This window comes from Cyprinus carpio, chromosome B10 (genome assembly GCF_018340385.1).
Source record: "Cyprinus carpio isolate SPL01 chromosome B10, ASM1834038v1, whole genome shotgun sequence".
NCBI classification, from domain to species: Eukaryota; Metazoa; Chordata; class Actinopteri; order Cypriniformes; family Cyprinidae; genus Cyprinus; species Cyprinus carpio.
The window spans coordinates 23,291,732-23,305,569 of record NC_056606.1 but is presented as its reverse complement, the minus strand read 5'-3'; the positions used below and the strand labels follow the sequence as shown (position 1 = coordinate 23,305,569).

Sequence of the window (13,838 nt, the reverse complement as noted above, 5' to 3'; positions counted from 1 at the left end):
GTGAATATAATATTTTCCGGATAAAATAAATACATTTCCTATACATTCTATCTTATGTTTACAATGAGAAAAATAACAGAATATATCACACATAATTAAATCATTTTTAGTTAAATTATTATTATTTTTTTTAATTATGTGTAATTACTCAGAGGGGAATTTTTATTTACATTTTTTAAATTATGTGTGATATATTCTGTTATTTTTCTCATTGTAAACATAAGATAGAATGTATAGGAAATGTATTTATTTATTGTCCTACCATAAATATATCAAAACTTAATTTTTGATTAGTAATATGCATTGCTAAGAACTTCATTTGAACAACTTTAAAGATGATTTTCTCAATATTTAGATTTTTTTTTTTTGCTCCCTCAGATTCCATATTTCAAATAGTTGTATCTCAGACAAATATTGTCCTCCTAACAAACCACACATCAATGGAGAGATTATTTATTCAGCTTCAGATGATGCATAAATCTCAGTTTCAGAAAAACTGATCCTTAAAGACTGGTTTTGTGCTCCAGGGTCACATATTATTTTTGTATTCATAATGTCGTATTTAATTGTTGAAGTTCATTGTTTATGCTTGTAATAAAATAAGATGAAGAGCTGGTTGTGATGAGGCTGACTGTACCTGGATGCTGACGCGCTCTGAGAGCCGCTGCTGGCCTCAGCTTCCTGTTTCTCACGCTCCTCTGTGACAGAAAAACCCAGAGTCAACAGAATTCTTCAAACTCCTGAGCAGAGGAGAAATAAGAGAGTACTGACCTAAGATGTGCTGGCTCCTCTCGATGGCCGTCCTCCTCGTCTGCTCAAACATGGCCTCCAGGTCAAAGGTGCGAGCCTTCTTCCCTGAGCACCAAACAAACAGGATTCAGTCTCCACGCGAGACACTGAAAACACAGCTAACCGCGTGTTCCAGAAACACTCACCGAACCCAGAGAAGCCCATGACGGAGGAGAGGTCTGCATCGCTGCTGGAGTCCCCTGTGATCACACCGAACCAATCATCATCATCATCATCATCATCATCAGTCAATACAGCCTCATAAATAATAATGTTTAAAAGGGAGATTCGAATTGAATTTTCAAAATATCTGCTATTGAAATTATTACAGATTTTGTTATTTTTCCATTACTATTATTATTATTATTATTACATAAACAATGAATACTAATTAAAAAAAATTATATATATATTCTAAAAGGAAAATTAGAGTTCGAAATATTAAACATTTCTGCTATAGCTATTATTACAGAATTTCTGTTGTTATTATTATTATTAAAGAATTACTACCTTTTAAAAAAAAAAAAGTTCTTAAACAATTAATAAGGTGTGGGTGTCAGTTAAAAAATAATAAAATAAAACAATAATATTCTAAAAGTTAAAATGTAGTTAATTTTTTTAATTTCTGCTATTGAAATCATTACAGATTTTCTATTATTTCCATTATTATTATTATTATTATTATTATTACATAAAACAATTAATAATAATAAGTAATTATTAAAAATATATATATATTCTAAAGGGAAAATTAAGAGTTCGATTTTAAAAATTTCTGCTATAGCTATTATTACAGAATTTCTGTTTTTATTATTATTATTATTATTATTATTATTAAATAATTACTACCTTTACAAAAAGTTCTTAAACAATTAATAAGGTGTGGGTGTCAGTTAAAAAATAATAAAATAAAACAATAACATTCTAAAAGGAAAAATGTAGTTCAATTTTTTTAATTTCTGCTATTGAAATCATTACAGATTTTATATTATTTCCATTATTATTATTATTATTATTATTATTACTATTACATAAAAATGAATAGTATATAGTGAAGTTATTTTAAATTGTAATAATATATATATAGATATATATATATATATATATATATATATTCTAAAGGGAAAATTAGAGTTTGATTTAAAAAATTTCTAACATTACAGAATTTGTTATTATTATTAATTATTGGAAAAAATATTGAAGTTATTACAGATTTTCTGTTATTATTTCCATTATTTGTATTACATAAACAATTAATAATAATAATAAAGGATAATAAATAAATAGAAATTTTATTCTAAAGGGAAAATTGGAGTTTTATTTACAGAATTTGTTATTATTATTATTATTAATATTATTATAGAATTATTACCTTTACAAAAAGTGCTATTTTGTGTGTATAAACAATGAGTATGGGTGGCAGTCAAAAATGTATAAATACAATTATTATTCATAATAATATTCTAAAGGGAAAATTTGAGTTCGATTTTCTTTTACATTATTATTTATATTATTCTATTATAGAATTACAACCTTTACAAAAAGGATTGTGTTCTGTATATTTATTTTAAACAATGAAAAATGTGTGAATGACAGTCGAATTTCAATAAAATAAAAAAATCGCCATCATCATCATTTCTATTATTGCCTTACATAACAGAAACGAATATGATGTGCGAGTGATACATAAAAAACACTAAGTATATATATACTTTTTATTTATTTAATGATGGAAAATATATACGTTAATGATATGCATCTTTCCCTTGACGTGATTGGTTACTGAATTTTGTGACGTAGCAAACCGTTGGCTGTTTTAAACCGCGTTTTTTTTGCAGAAACTACAATTTTAAGGAGAAAATACTCAACAATGGTGTTGATTTGATGGCACATGGTATGTCTAAAAGCTAATTAAAAACAGCACATAGACAAATAAACAACAATAAAAAAAAACTTGATTTTGACTACAGTGGTGACCGGAAGTGGTAATACTATGGTAAACCTTTGATATATATTTCCATACCGCAATCATAGTACGGTGTATAATATACTGCAGTATTATAAAATATCCAGAGCACTTTAATGAATACCACAGTACTTCCATGGTTGCGGTAAGTCACTATGAAGACAAAAAATAAGACTAGCGGTTCTGATATTAGTTATTATTGAAGAATCACCAGAATCGCACGCGCAGGCGTCTGTGATGATTATTATTATGATTATAACAGCCGCGGCGACTGGGACTGACGTCATTAAACCACTGACGCCTTCAGAAAAACGCTGTCCTGCACTTTAAACACATTCTCCTCACTAACACGACAGAAACACTCCACAGCTGACGAACTAAACTCTCAAACTCACCAGCGTCGCTCCCGTGATCCGCCATGACAAAAATAACACACACTTCCGGGACGCCGAGAGTCAAAATAAAAGTCTCCCCTAAATACGACGTCATCGCTTTCCTCCGAGTATAACTAATGATTCTAAAATTAAACCAAAAATTAATTTTATTAGAAATGCGATTCCTAATATGCTATTTGCGAATCTTATAATATAAATACACGACTGTCCTAAAAATAATGTGAAGACAAAATACTTTTATTATTATCAAAACAATAAAATTAATAGCTAATAATATATTTTTTTTTAAATCAGAAATTAGCTGATGATGTTCGGAACTCATATTTAATGTGCTATTGATGTTCACGTCATTAAAAAATGGGAGATATGAGATCTTCAGTTTCATATGAACACCTGTGGCACGTTTTATTAAAGGATTTTCAGTAAACAGTTCTTAAAGACATCTGAAGACCCGTCGTATAGTTTCATATAGTGAAATGAATCCAGCACCAGCAAACAGCTGCCAGAGATCCCTGTTTATTCTGCTCAAACAGACATGAAGCAGATGATACACAGACGGCAGCAGTGGAAACATCTCCTTCACTGCTCGGCCACGATCCTCTCGACGGCGGCCCAGTCCAGTTTGCTCAGGACGCTGCCGCTGCTTTGAGAAAGAGCTTCCAGATCCAGATCCCGCAGGAGATCCTCATCTGTCCACTCTTCATCCAGATCCTCACAGCCCTGGAGAACACAGAGGAGCAGAGCACAGCCAGTCCAGCGCTTACAATTAGCCAAACGCTCCGTACAGTACCTGACTTTATTTGACCCTGACTCTAGCACACTCTTTGTTTTCTATTTGTTATATATTAAAATATGAATATCTTGAAACAACAGCACCATATTTTGTTTCTATAATATTTTTTATTATTTAGAATCGCGAAGCGATTTCATAGTACTAGATAATATACACAATATTAACATGGAAATAAATGGTGCGTTATTTATTAATTTTCACGTAAACACCACATTAATTTTAAATGATATCAAATAGTTTCTTCTAATATTTTATTATTTAATATAAAAATAAATGATACATTAATTAAATTAATTTCTATATAATTTAATAAAATATAAGAAAAATTCATATTATTTAAAATTTATGTAGTGTTTAGGTAAATTAAAAAAATTGTAATTTATTCATATATATATATATAAATTACAATATGTGTATTATTAATAAATATATACAGTATAATTGTTAATTAAAAAGAATAAATATAGTTACTCTAGTTACTTATAAAGAGTATTTAATTTTAGGTTTTACTTTTTCATGTATATTTATACATTGTTAAAGACTGCTTCATCATGATTTGTAGATTGTATCCAAAAAGTTGCTCTATATTTCCCTTTTTTATATATATTTCCCTTTAATTTCCAATGGAGGTCATTTTTGTCCTCATAGCCTCTTCTAATTTTTAAAGTTTTGTGTTCATATACTGTAGCAAGTGGGAAAAAAATAACAGATTTTGTATCGTTCAGATTAAGTAAAAACAAACTTGTTGTAAATTAGCAGCTAGCTAGGTTTATTCGGGTAGGTCCGTGAGTGTCTCACCGGTCTGATGTCCTGATGCTCTTTATCGTGTCTCTCGTGCGTCTGATCGTTCTCTTTCACTGCTCTCTGTTTTGCTGTAGATGAGAGGAACCCGATTTTCATCCCGACACAAGAAACGTCTGAATATACGGAGTACATCCTCGCAGAACTATACCTGTTATCTTGTGCGTGTGTGTGACTGTGTGTGTGTGCGCATGTGTGTGTGTTTGCGTGCGTGCATGCGTGTGCACGTATGTGTGTGTGTGCATGTGTGTGTGTGTGTGTGTCGAGTGTGTGTGCGCATGTGTGTGTGTTTGCGTGCGTGCATGCGTGTGTGTTTGCGTGCGTGCATGTGTGTGTATGTATGTGTGTGTGTGTGTGTGTGTGTGTGTGTGTGTGTGTGTGTGTGTGTGTGTGCATGTGTGAGTGTGTGCGTGCATGTGTGTGTGTGTGTGTGTCGAGTGTGTGTGCGCATGTGTGTGTGTTTGCGTGCGTGCATGCGTGTGTGTTTGCGTGCGTGCATGTGTGTGTGTTTGCGTGCGTGCATGTGTGTGTATGTATGTGTGTGTGTGTGTGTGTGTGTGTGTGTGTGTGTGCATGTGTGAGTGTGTGCGTGCATGTGTGTGCGCGCATGTGTGTGTTTGCGTGCGTGCATGCGTGTGCACATATGTGTGTGTGTGCATGTGTGTGTCGAGTGTGTGTGTGCGCATGTGTGAGTGTGTGCGTGCATGTGTGTGTGCGCATGTGTGTGTGTGTTTGCGTGCGTGCATGCGTGTGCACGTATGTGTGTGTGTATGTGTGTGCGTGCATGTGTGTGTGCGCATGTGTGTGTTTGCGTGTGTGCATGCGTGTGCAAGTATGTGTGTGTGTGCATGTGTGTGCGTGCGAGCGTGTGTGTGCTTGCGTGCGTGTGTGTGCGCTGTGTGTGTGTGTGCGCTGTGTGTGTGTGTGTGTGTGTAAGCACACCCTGCAATAAATCTCGTTCTGATTCTGATATTTTTACAGAAACTTATTCAAACTGTTCTTACTCTGATGAACGGTCTTCGTGTCTCGTCTGGACTTGGGGTCGGACAGCATCCCGCGGCGAGTAACCTGGGATAACCGATCAGCCGGAAGAGCGCTGGCTGAAACACAGGAGCGTGGGATTGAAACCATGTGACCCGTGCTATCAGAACGAGTGTGAAATGAATGCACAAGCTCTAACTTTGAGCTACAGGCGAAAGAAGAGAAAAATGTCAGTTTTGGTCGAATCTGAGGTTTTCACAAAAATGAGTTCATTAAGTCCTCTTCTAGCGATCCCACTGCTCCAAATAGTAATTAAACATCTAAAATGATCTTTATTTGTAGATTTTCTTTTTGAAAACCCCTGATGAGAACAAAACGATCGCCTGACTGACATTTTCAAAGCTCTCCGAGAGTGTGTGATCACCTTATAAAGTACATTATTGTCGAGATTCACACAAACACAATCTGTTATGTCTTACATCAACGTTTAGTGAATGGTTCTGGTGTGTGACATTTTATTAGATCCATGCATTACAGAAGGTCTTAATATAGATCTGTCTCAATGTTAATCAAACATTAAAAGACGGAATCACTCGCTGCTCTTGATTAAACTACTGTTTATTTGCATCATTATATTCTTTTATGCCAAAAATCATTAGGATATTATGTAAAGATCATGTTCCATGAAGATATTTAGTAAATGTCCAACCTTAAATATATCAAAACTTAATTTTTGATTAGTAATATGCATTGCTAAGAACTTCATTTGAACAACTTTAAAGATGATTTTCTCAATATTTAGATTTTTTTGCTCCCTCAGATTCCAGATTTTCAAATAGTTGTATCTCAGACAAATATTGTTCTGCTCCAGGGTCACATTTTTGAAGTTTAGCTCATTCTGACTCATTTTGCAAGCACGGGTCACATTTATAAGTGAGATATGGACCTGGTCTGTGCAGGCCGAGTCTGCCGCTCAAGGAGCCGAGGGTTCTGGCTGCAGATTTCCTCTGAAGCGTGACGGTTTTCCCCAGAGAAGCCTGTGGTCCGCTCGGACTCCTGGGAATCCTCTTCTTTTTCCCGGAGGACTGAGTGCTGATCCTGAAACACAGCACAGGGCGTTTAGCACTGACTTCTCTAAACACAGCAACAACTGCAGCCTGCACAGAGGAGGCAATCCCAGAATGCACCTGAGGCTCTGCTGTGGGTTTGTGGTGAGCACTCAGAAATCAGACCGCAGGCGTCACGCGCTCTCTGCTCACGATGCTCCTGAAGCAGCAGCCTGAACACACACGGATCTCATGAAACACGAGACAAAAGCAGCGTGTGTGAGTTTAGCACACGCACTGAACACACAATCAGACCTGTCTCGCTCTTCTTTGGTTCTCTTGCTGGTTGCCAGATCCACAGAGGTCGGATTCCGCTGCAGGAATGAATTATTCAGAAGAATAAAGTTACTAACAGGCTTTGGTGACAAACTAAAACTTCAAGCTTCACTTATAGACTTAAACACGTGTGGAAAAAACGAGACAAATGTTGTTTTTGATTGACCTTATTTGCTTTTATTAATACACTGTTTTATGGATTGTGCTATAAGCATGCATTCTAATCATATCTTTTTTTAGGGTGACTTCTGTTCAGGGAGTATGGATGAAAAATAGCCTTTGGCTAATTATGGTACATTTAGTGAAATGGTATATTAAATGTACAATGTCCCTGTTAACTATAAAAAAAATAAAAAAATAAATAAATAAATAAAATAAAATAAAATAAAATAAGGCTAATTATGGTAAAAAAATAAAATAAAAAAATAAAAAAATAAAAATAAAATAAAAAAAAAATAAAATAAAGTTTAAAATTTCGTACACAAAATTCAAAGTGCTTTACATAAAAGAAAAAATAAACTAAAAAATAAAAATTTTAAAAAATAAAAACAGCAATTTTAAAAAATTAAACAAAAAATAAAATGAAAAAATAAAATAGAAAAATAAAATAAAATAAAATAAAAAATAAAAATAAAAAATAAAATAAAATAAATGTATAAGATGTTTGTGCAGAAATTCACAGGAAGTGCTGGATTTAAGGTTTATAGCTGCACATGCTTTCTTCAAGAATATTTCAGTAATGTTCAGCCTCTAGATAATATTATTGTTAATTAAAAATTATTATTTTTACTTAATTGTTATTAAATTTGATTATAGATGTTTTGATGTGAAAAAATCTATATGTACATATTTTCATATTTTTTTATTAAAGTTTAAATTATATATTATAATTATCTATTTAGATTTTTTAATATTGCATTTATTACTTTTAATATATAAAATATATAAAAAGGTTTTTTTTTTAAAGCAAAACTACTTTTTAAATCTTTTTATTCATCAAGGATGCATTAAATTGATCAAAAGTGACAGAAAAGATATTTATAACGTTACAAAATATTTTTATTTCAAATAAATGCTGTTCTTTTGAACTTTCTGTTCATCTGTGAATCCTGAAAAATAAAATGTATCACAGTTTCCACAAAAACATTAACTGTTTTCAACACTGATAATAATCAGAAATGTTTCTTGAGCAGTGAATCATCATTTTTGATTGTTACCTGAAGATCATGTGACACTGAAGACTGGAGTAATGATGCTGAAAATACAGCCGTGCATCACAGAAATAAATTACACTTTAACAGATATTCACATAGAAAACAGCTGTTTTAAATAGTAATAATATTTCACAATATTACAGCTTTTACTGTATTTTTAATCAAATAAATGCAGCCTTGATGAGCAATTAAACAAATCTAATCGACTCCAGATTTTTAAACAGTAGTTTATGTATTTATAAAAATGTAATTATTCATATAATCAACGTAGAAATAAATATTAGCAACTATAAATACATGATTGAGAATCCTAATTTAACCCAACAGAAACAGATTCTGAGAATAATTTCAATCAAAAGCACACGGTTTGTCAGAGGTTTGATCTGCAGCGTCTCACGTGTTTAGCTGGAGAGATGAAGGGTCTGCGCTCTCTCTCTCTCTTCTCTTCTCTCTGTTTTCTGTACTCTATCAGTCGTTCTCTCTGTTTCCTCCTCATCCACATCCTCAGATCCCTGCGCTCCTCCTCCATCATGGCTCCGCTCGGCTCGACCTCTGACCTGCCGCCCACCACAGATACACAGACCAATCAAATCAATCAATAAATATCTCACGCATCCCTCACTGAGCTACTCAGCCAATCATAACACAGATCATTTAGATTCAGACTGTTCATCAGACAGACTCTTTTATCCAAACAGGGGAAGAACAGATGACTACAACAAATAAAATAAAATAAAATAAAATAAAATAAAATAAAATAAAATAAAATATAAATTAAAATTAAAATAAAATAAAATAGAATTTTATAAAGTATAATAAATTTTTTTAATATAAGTTTATTTTATTTTATTAAAATTGAGGTAATTTTTATTTTTCCATTTTCTTTTTAATTTTAGTTAGCATTTTATTAATTTGTTGTGTGTGTGTGTTAGGTTTTATTAATTTTTATCTTGTTTTCAGTTAATCAATAAATGTTAATTAAAGTAAAAAAGAAAATAAAAAATGGAAAGATAAAAACTAATTTAAATATTTTAATTATTTTAACTTTACTTTTAAATTTTATATATTTTATTTTTTAATTAGTGGCAACACAGAGACATATTTAAAATAACAAAAAATATAATACAATTATTACAGTACATTTTATTAATATTTTGAGTTAGGGTTAATTTTTCCATTTTCTTTTTAATTTTATTAAAACATTTAATCCATTAGCAGAGTTTTTTTTTAAGTCTATATAGTTTTAACAAATTCTTATTTTATTTAAAAAAAAAAAAAAAAAATTTATAAAATCATTACAGTATTAATAAAAATTGATAGCCTGAATGCACTGTAAGTCGCTTTGGATAAAAGCGTCTGCTAAATGCATAAATTTAAATTTTCTAAATTTAAATTTTAAATTTAATTTAAATTTACAGTACATTTTAATAATATTTTGAGTTAGGGTTTATTTGTCCACTTTCTTTTTAATTTATTAAACATTTTATGTTTAATGTGTGTGTTTTTTAAGTCTATATAGTTTTTATGAATTTTTATTTAATTTTAGTTTTAGTTTTTTTAGGCTTTCAACTAAACAAAAATAACTAATACTAAAAATGAAACAAACTAATTTTAAAAAACACACACAAACAACAACAACAAATCAAAATTAACTAAAATTATTTAAAAAAAAATGGAAACATAAAAACCAATTCAAAATATTAATAAAATGACAACTAACTAATATAAAACAAATTTAAGTTTTGTATATTTTATTTTAGTTATTGGCAACATTTCTCATTTTGGTTACTAAAATAACTAAAACTTTATAGACTCATTAAAAAAAAAAAAACTACAAAAGTAACACTACTACAAACTAGTAGTAACTACTACAAAGGTGTATTAGGGTTGCTTTAACCATCCCAGTGAAGCTGACCTGCTCAGATGAAGCCTTCCCGATCGGGACAGATCCAGCGCTGATCGAGATAAAGCGCCGTCTCTGATTAACTCACACAGAATGTCCTTGACGTCACTGAGGCCGCTGACGCCGAGAGTCTCCTCCGCCGGCCTGACGAGAGAAAGACAGGATGAAATCCCTCGGACAAATACAGAGAAATCACTGGCAAAGAGTCAAAGACTTCAGACTCACTTCACAGGATTCTCAAGCAAAGACTCTGTCAAATCTGCAGGAACAGAACCAGAGACACACACGTCCATGACTTCAGCTGTAGGTGTGTGTGTGTGTGTGTGTGTGTGATGTAGGTCACTCACCAGGATCCGCATCTCGCTCGCGCTGCTCCAGTTTCACTGAAAACAAGCAGATCATGTTAAAGTGAGGAGCGACACGACAGACTCTCTCAGATTAACACACAAAGACCTGCAGTGAACACAATTTATTCTTAAAGCACTTTAAAAACTACACAAACATGCTGTGTGATACAAGAAATGGTGTTGTTTACATGCTATTTTCATTTCAATTAAATTAATTAACTATATATTCGTTTTTTTATTGAAACCTTTTGTATTTTTAAGGGAATTTATGTTACTAAATTAATGTAATTAGTTGAGATCCATTGTCCTGTCCATAAAAAATGATAATTTCAAACTTAAACTCTTAAATCTTGAATGCTTTGGAGACTCAAGCTTGGCATATTTTTTAAAGAAGACACTTGCCAGATTTTTGCTGAAGTGAAAAAAAAGTTTAAAAAGTTAAACTTTTAAAAAAAAAAAAAAAAAGGTTACAGATGTTTAAGCTCATTATTATTATGAAAAATGCACAAAAATACTATTTTAAAAATTTTAAAATTTAAAAGCCAGAAATCTAAAGTTGTGTTCCGAATTTGAAGTTGATATCTCAAAAAATGAGCTTTCAGTAAAAAAACGCTTCCCATTAGTTTCCAATGTGGTCATTTTTGACCATTCATGTCCATGATTTTTGTATGTGTTCGCTTAGCAAGTGCCAAATCTCTTATCAAGTTTCATACCAGTCCGCAGAAGTTTACACGATTAAAACAAATCTAGACACTGAGTGACCACATCGCTGCATTAAACTCTGTAAAGTGTTAAGTTGGTGGCAGTGCATGCACTCAATAATTCCTCATCTGTGGCTGTTCTTGACAAACATTAACACTGAATTAAAAGCGTGTTAACTGCATGACTAACTATTGGTTAAAGAGCTTAAAGTATCAGTTTTGATGTTAATATTTATTCATCATACAGTTATTTCATTATTACATTGTTATTTCAAGAGAGAAGTCAGCTGTGACCTGAAGAAGAAGAAGAAGTAGTAGTGAAAATGCATGTGTCCTGTGTTTATCAGTATCCTTATGTTCATTGGGTAAAAAGAAAAACTAAAAGTAAAAATTTATTTGGCTGATTCCTAAAGGTTTCTATATCGATATCTTGAATTCTTTTGGCCACAATAACCGTGATGTGAAAAATCTAATATCATGACAGGCCTAGTACTGCAAAAGTGCAAAAAATTAAATCAGTGTGAATGTTATATGACCGAATCCTTATAAAACTGTAAATTGTGGTGTACGCAAGTGCTGCTGAAATGGAGATTGCATGCATTTTAATTAATCTACTAATTATATATAAAGTCTAATAACGGTGTATTAGAGTTGTTGAAAATGGCTGAAAATCTAAATTAGAATTTTGTACTTAAATATTAACGATATTCAAATTATATTCAAATTTAAAATGCATAATTTCAGTTTGCTTTTGGTTTCTCTCCTGAGGCCACAAGGGGGCGCATCGAGCAAAATATTACTAATGCATGTTTATTCAAAGCAATAAAATAACATGAATATCTGCGGGGGAAAAAAAAGTGCATAATGCTTAAAATAATTTTTATAAGCCATATATAATTAATAAAGGTGCTTAAACAATTAGAAACCAAACAAAACAGCATCATGTCTGTATGCATGTATAGTTTTATACAAAAGACTGAAAACCAATCCCAAATAGCTGGCTACTTTCTTCATTTATTTTAAATTCGACAGATATTCAAAACTCGATTTTATTTTTGACAGCCCCAAGTGTATTTTGGATGTTTTCTTTCCACTAGTCTGAAAGCGCACGTACTGTATGTGAGGAGAGATGATCACGTACCTGTCGGAGGAAAGCGCTCGTGATGGACTGAGCTTCGGGTCAATGCAGAAGAAGACCAGACCTCCTCATCTTCTCTCTCTGGCTCAGCCATCGCTCCAAACCGATGCGGGGAAGGACAGTAACTCCTCACTGTTCACACATTCAGCAGAACTGTTCAACAGCCTTGTTTACTCTACGTCTCTATATTAATCTACTGAAGTCGTCTCACCTTCCTGTATGACTCTGAGAGAGCTGGACTGAGGTTTCTTCTCCGTCGCTGAAGGACTCAGTGTCTCGATAGTGTTCACCAGCTGAAAGAGAGCACAGTCAGAGCGTTTCCCATCATGCAGCTCACCGGCAGCTTCGTGTCTTACCAGTCTGGTGCTGGCGAACTCTCTGTCCATGTGATCGGCGATGCTCTGCAGTCTGAGCAGCTGAGCGTCCATCTCTGAGAGCCGCGCTGAGATCTGACTCCTGGACATCAGAGCGCTCGGAGGAGACGACCGAATCCTCGTCAGGACGCTCAGAGTCACGGGGTCTCCGCCGAGAACGGTTTCAGGAGACACGCACACTACTGAGGGACCTGCAGGAAGAGTTTAGACAGGTAACTAGATTCAGGATGGTCTGACTGGCAGGCTGTTATAATCACTCACAATAGAGTCATATTTCTGTCGACTGATATTTGACCATTTCGTTAACTCTTTCCCCGCCAGTTTTTACAGCTTTTTGTGTTTTCACTGTTATACACTCGGGGGCGCTATTACACATCTTCTGAACGAGTACAAAACCTCCCGAACAAAAACACACACGAACAGGACGGGAAATAAAAATAAATTGCTAATTTAATTTTAAGCAACTTTAAATAAATGTATAATATCACTTTCACATGTGTTTTCAAATGTTTTCACATTTTTTTTTTTATAGTTATTAATATATATTTTATAGTTTATTGTAGTTTATTAATTTACTAATTTAATTTTAAGCAATTTTGAGCATGTAAAACAGATTTATAATATTACTTTTCTTTTGTATCAGTTTAAAATGCTTGTCAATGGATACTTTTGTGTTTTCAAATATTTTATAGTATAATATTTTATAATATATTTTATTGCATATTATAGTTTACATTATTTAGTTATTGTTAATTTAATTAAGCAATTTTGTGCATGAAAAAACAGATTTATAATATTACTTCTGTATCAGTCTAACAGTTTGCCAATTGATCATTTTTTTTTTTTTTTAGATATCTTATAGTTACTATATTTTATAGCACATTATGCATCATTCATTCATTCATTATTAATGTATTATTTAGTTATTGCTAATTTAATTTTTAGCAATTTTGTGCATGCCTCATTTGCTACAAATATACACATAAAAAAAAGTATATATATTTATATAATATTTTTTTTGCCTGGGAAATTATGCAAAATATATATTTTTTTA

General features: G+C 32.4%; 2 protein-coding genes across 2 annotated transcripts in view; both read right to left on the bottom strand.

Annotated features, from left to right (window-relative positions):
• LOC109091276 (WD repeat-containing protein 70) overlaps positions 1–3,260 on the bottom strand; it is a 72,004-nt gene extending 68,744 nt beyond the window's left edge. The window contains 4 exon segments of the mRNA XM_042732053.1: positions 638–698; positions 772–855; positions 936–989; positions 3,151–3,260. Coding sequence (XP_042587987.1) covers positions 638–698; positions 772–855; positions 936–989; positions 3,151–3,244 — 293 coding nt within the window. The 5' untranslated portion in view covers positions 3,245–3,260.
• A 390-nt stretch (positions 3,261–3,650) lies between these two features.
• Positions 3,651–13,838, bottom strand: part of cplane1 (ciliogenesis and planar polarity effector 1) — a 51,364-nt gene continuing 41,176 nt past the window's right edge. The window contains 14 exon segments of the mRNA XM_042732052.1: positions 3,651–3,870; positions 4,742–4,814; positions 5,733–5,844; positions 6,672–6,699; positions 6,702–6,823; positions 6,913–7,004; positions 7,087–7,145; positions 8,719–8,878; positions 10,237–10,368; positions 10,450–10,483; positions 10,572–10,607; positions 12,414–12,542; positions 12,622–12,703; positions 12,767–12,975. Coding sequence (XP_042587986.1) covers positions 3,730–3,870; positions 4,742–4,814; positions 5,733–5,844; positions 6,672–6,699; positions 6,702–6,823; positions 6,913–7,004; positions 7,087–7,145; positions 8,719–8,878; positions 10,237–10,368; positions 10,450–10,483; positions 10,572–10,607; positions 12,414–12,542; positions 12,622–12,703; positions 12,767–12,975 — 1,409 coding nt within the window. The 3' untranslated portion in view covers positions 3,651–3,729.